Raw genomic sequence first — 4,592 nt, 5'->3', positions numbered from 1 at the left:
CGGAAAATTGAGGAAAAATTGCCTAAAGTTAATCCGGATATTAGTTAACAACATTGAACGAACACGCATTTGAGTTCATTGTTTTGCTTTCACGAGCGTAGCCATGTTGAGGCACTAACTCTAGTAGCCCCTCCCCTCGCATTCTCATGGCCTCGCCATATCTCAGAGATTTCGACATGTCGGCGAGAACGGAACCCACAAAGGGTGCACGCATGCACATAAAAAGCAGATTAATCATTGAATGTCAAGTATTTGAATAGCGTTTTGTGTAAAGTAATTCATGCGTGATCAGCCAGGTACGGCCACAGCGCACTGTTCAAACAGGTAGGCAAGCTGACATACGTGCAATAGACGTGAGTGTTAGGAACACGTTCACAAGTGGTCATGGCTTGAGGAAACAGAGATTTTTTGTCCGACGACATTAGCCTCCTGGGACCTGGCGTCCACATGTGTGGACATGACGTTTTGGGTTGTCAAGACTGCAATGTTAAATTTTGGACTACAAGGGCCTGGCGTCCACTTACGAGGACGTTACATCATGTAAAAAGATAATTCTTTGTTTTTACACTCATCAGGTCTCAATTAGCCTAAATATCAAAGAGAAAATAAAAATAAAATAAAAATGCATGCCTTGCAAGAGTTCAGGTCTTAGGAGGTTAGAAAGGTTGACAAACCTGGTAAGTCAGTTAAAATCATAGTACAGTATATATATATATGCTCGCATTTGTATTTTCAGGAATTTTCTCTCTGCTATCAAATGTTTCGACGGTCCATGTGACGGCTCTGAATTATTTGTTTATTTTTGTCCGGAATTTTCAGGAAAGTCCACTTCCATCTCTATTCAACGTGCCTTAAACACTTTGTGACCCAACCCAGAAAACGGGTGAGCTGTAATGTTCACAAGTTGAACCCGTGAGCACTTTGACCTCAATTTCAGTCGACAGCAGGTGGCAGTAAAGGACAAAATGGCAGTCCCCTGAGAGGGATAATACAGTCAAACCTCGGTTTTCGTACATAATCCGTTCCAGAAGACTGTTCGAAAACCGAAACTATGTTTCTCATTGGAATCAATGTAAAAATTTTTAATCCGTTCCAAGTCAAGAAAACAACTTTTTTAAACCACTTTTTTTTTTTTACAATTTCACACCATAAACTGTACACATGTAATAAGAGAGCAGGTAATATGTAAAATACTGTACGAACAAACTGTAATTATGTTTTATCTTCACCAATTTTAACATTAACATAGTAACATAAAAATTGAAGAAACCTGACTCATATTTCGCGATCAAATCTTTCTTAAATTCTATAGTTTTGCGCACTATTTTTCTCTTTTCTTCACCAGGTTTACCACTTCCACTTGCTTTCTTTGGTGCCATGATTAGGGGCTGATACACGATGCAAAAATAACAGTCCGATATTACGTAGCTCTCACCAAACACGTCTGCTTTTTAAAAAAAAAAATCTTTATTGAACAATACAAACTCGTCTGCTCACAATGGACGCTACACGAGGAAGTTGTTTCTGTATAATTATTGCATAATAATGAGACACCGGACAACAGAGTGTTGATTATGTGCCGCTGTATTGAAAAATGCCGGCCAGACAACAAACGCATGCACTTCCCCCGTGCTGCTGGGGCAAATCATTCTGAAAAGAGGGGGTTTCACTCCCCCTAACAGAAGCGTCTCACCAAACACGTCTGCTTTATCTTTACTGAACAATACGAACTCGTCTGCTCACAATGGGCGCTACACGAGGAAGCTGTTTCTGTATGATTATTGCATAATAATGAGACACCAGACACCAGAGTGTTGATTATGTGCCGCTGTGTTGAAAACTGCCGGCCGGACAACAAACGCATGCACTTCCCCCGTGCTGCTGGGGCAAACCATTCTGAAATAGAGGGGGGTTTCACTCCCCCTAATAGAAGCGTCTCACTAAACACGTCTGCTTTTTTTTTTTTTTTTTTTTTAATCTTTATTGAACTATACAAACTCGTCTGCTCACAGTGGACACTTCACAAGGAAGCGTTTCACCAAACACATCTGCTTTTTAAAAAAAAAATCTTTATTGAACAATACAAACACGTCTGCTCACAATGGACGCTACATGAGGAAGCGAAGCCGAGAGGAGTGAAGTGACGCATTAAAGTGCGCTCAGTTAGTTCGAGAACCGAAATTTGTTCGTCATCCAAGGCATAAAAAACTCGAAATTTTTGTTCGAAAACCAAATTGTACAAGAACCGAGATGTTCGAAAACCGAGGTTTGACTGTAATTGGTGGATTATTCTGCTCAATTTGTATTCCACAAATGTAATATTAATCAGTGTACCGTGTTTAGATGAGTTGGGGCACCATGGACCTTGTTCTTTTTACTTAACTTCCACTTTAACAACAAAGCTAAGATAAATTGCAACATGTACTATCAGAGCATGTCTGCAATCATCAGCACAAGGTAACAAGTCGATTTTAGCCAATTTAGTATTGTCTGCCAATTATCACCTATTGTAATACCCCTATAACTGATTCAGGACTGGCACCTAAACCATGCACAATCAATGTCACTCACACAACAGCAGAATGTGGGAGTGGTGAGCCATTTTGGACAGGAAATAATACCTTGTACCTCACACGCATATCATGCATTTTTTTTTAATCCAGTTAGTTGGTGAATTAATTGGACACTATCATAATCAATGGTATGAAGTAGAATATTTGATCCGAAAAATGTTTGATCGCCACAGCCAGATTGTTCACTGTCATGGAATAAAAGTTTACCATTCATTTATAAAGCTGAAGTTCAGCAAGCCCTTTTCCCATCTTGTCTTCATTGTTAATTGTCACATGTCATTATTTTGTAGTCTACTCCAGAGATATAAAATGGGTCCCAATTGGTAACCAGGCAGATGTGTTTGCTGACTCCAGTATTGAACCAGTACATGATGACATCCTTATCGCGCTGCTCCGTCCCGGACAGGAACTCGACATTGTCATGCACTGTGTCAAAGGAATTGGTGAGAACTCTGAACTTTGAAGCAAACTGATTGCCAATTGTGCTTCACACATTGATCGTTTGTAAAGTTTGAATCTGCATGTGGGAATGCACCAATTACTGGCCTTTTTGAAAGATAATCATGTCGAAATGGGCAATTTAAGAACATTAGTTTTTCGAAATTATTGTTCATTGAAATGTCTTTTTTTTTTTTTTCACGATAATCATTTCAGGACCCTGCCATTAAAAAAGAAATGATAATTCACAGATTTTGTATCAATGGCATTTTCTTATTACCATAGAACAGACACTTCTCTTTAGTAATAAATAAAAATGCAACTGTAAATTGAGGGAATCCTAGTCCAGTTTGACTTTGCTTTTTTTTTTAAATTACATTACATCATGAGAAGGTCAAAACTGTGTTGCTAAAAAAAAAGTACTTCCATTGACTTCCAGATCTGCATTATGTTGTACTTTTGGAGAGGAAGTAAGTTGAGCTTTGGAAATGCAAGGTCATGCTTTTCAGGTCACACAGTCTTCGCTGGACAAAATAAATTCCAAAAGTTCATTGAATTGATGTTAGTTTGCATCCTGTAGAATAATAAGGCATTTTACTTTGTGTAATGAATTTAAAAACATGTAGACCAGTGGTCCCCAAATGCTTTTTTTTTTTAAGTATTTTTTGTAGCATACAGTGAAACTCCTCTACAACGAAACCTACATGGGCGAAAATACCCCCTAATGTGAAAAAAATCTTGATGCATTAACACCATTCCCACTCTCCTGCCCCCCACACAACGAAAAAAAACCCTGTTGCGTTATACGAAATCGTTTTCTCTGCTCTTGCCTCGCGAAGAGATTCACTACAATGAAGTCTAATCCAACAGTGACCTCTACTGCTTCGTTCAGAAACGGCAACAGCAACCACCACACTGGTTTACACAGCTCCGAGTTTCCTGAACACAACATACTCATAGCTGCTCTGCCATTGGCTTACCGAGCATCATCCTGGCCTCCGATTGGCCAAGAGGGACCTCACTATCTATATGCATAGATACTGTAGCTAGATCCCTGGAAGATTGAGCAGCTAATCGGATGCATTCTACTCTGAGTAAATTGCTTGTGGCTCGACGGACAGTCAAATAAACGAACGTTTCCTGGAATGCATTACTTATCATGCTAAAAACCTTACGCTAACTGGAGCGCTAATGAGAGAAGGCGAGTTCCATCGCACTAACTATGACCATCGAGGACTACGAAGCGTCCCGTGGCTGGCTTTAAAAGTTCATTGCATGACATCAGCTGAGCAACGCTGTCTTGGGTAGCGATCGAGGGAAGGTCGAGTTAGAGACAGTGAGATGGTGGAAAGAAAAGCCACCAGGTCCAGGAAGTATTTGTTATTATTAGATTCAGACGCAGCATGAACGTTGCATTGCTAAAATGGCTACAAAACGGACCTTTGGATGTCAAGCAGCTAAGACAAGAAGAGCTCTGATGCTGGAAGAGAGGGGAAAAGTGATCAAAATGAAAGACGGAGGAAGCAAAATAAAATACATTATCCAAGAAAATGATGTAAGTGAAAGTGAATGCTGATCGTA

At 39.8% G+C, this 4,592-nt stretch overlaps 1 protein-coding gene across 2 annotated transcripts in view; it reads left to right on the top strand.

Moving 5' to 3' along the window:
* Positions 1 to 4,592, top strand: part of polr1c (RNA polymerase I and III subunit C) — a 22,422-nt gene that overhangs the window by 12,285 nt on the left and 5,545 nt on the right. For both annotated transcript variants that reach the window (XM_019872103.1, XM_019872102.1), the window contains one exon: positions 2,864 to 3,016. In XM_019872103.1, the coding sequence (XP_019727662.1) occupies positions 2,864 to 3,016 (153 nt within the window). The remainder of the gene's footprint in view (positions 1 to 2,863; positions 3,017 to 4,592) is intronic.

This window comes from Hippocampus comes, unplaced genomic scaffold, assembly GCF_001891065.2.
Source record: "Hippocampus comes isolate QL1 unplaced genomic scaffold, H_comes_QL1_v1.1 scaffold269, whole genome shotgun sequence".
In the NCBI taxonomy this organism is placed as follows: Eukaryota; Metazoa; Chordata; class Actinopteri; order Syngnathiformes; family Syngnathidae; genus Hippocampus; species Hippocampus comes.
Note: the sequence above shows the minus strand (reverse complement) of the source record. Positions and strands in the feature narration are given on the sequence as shown.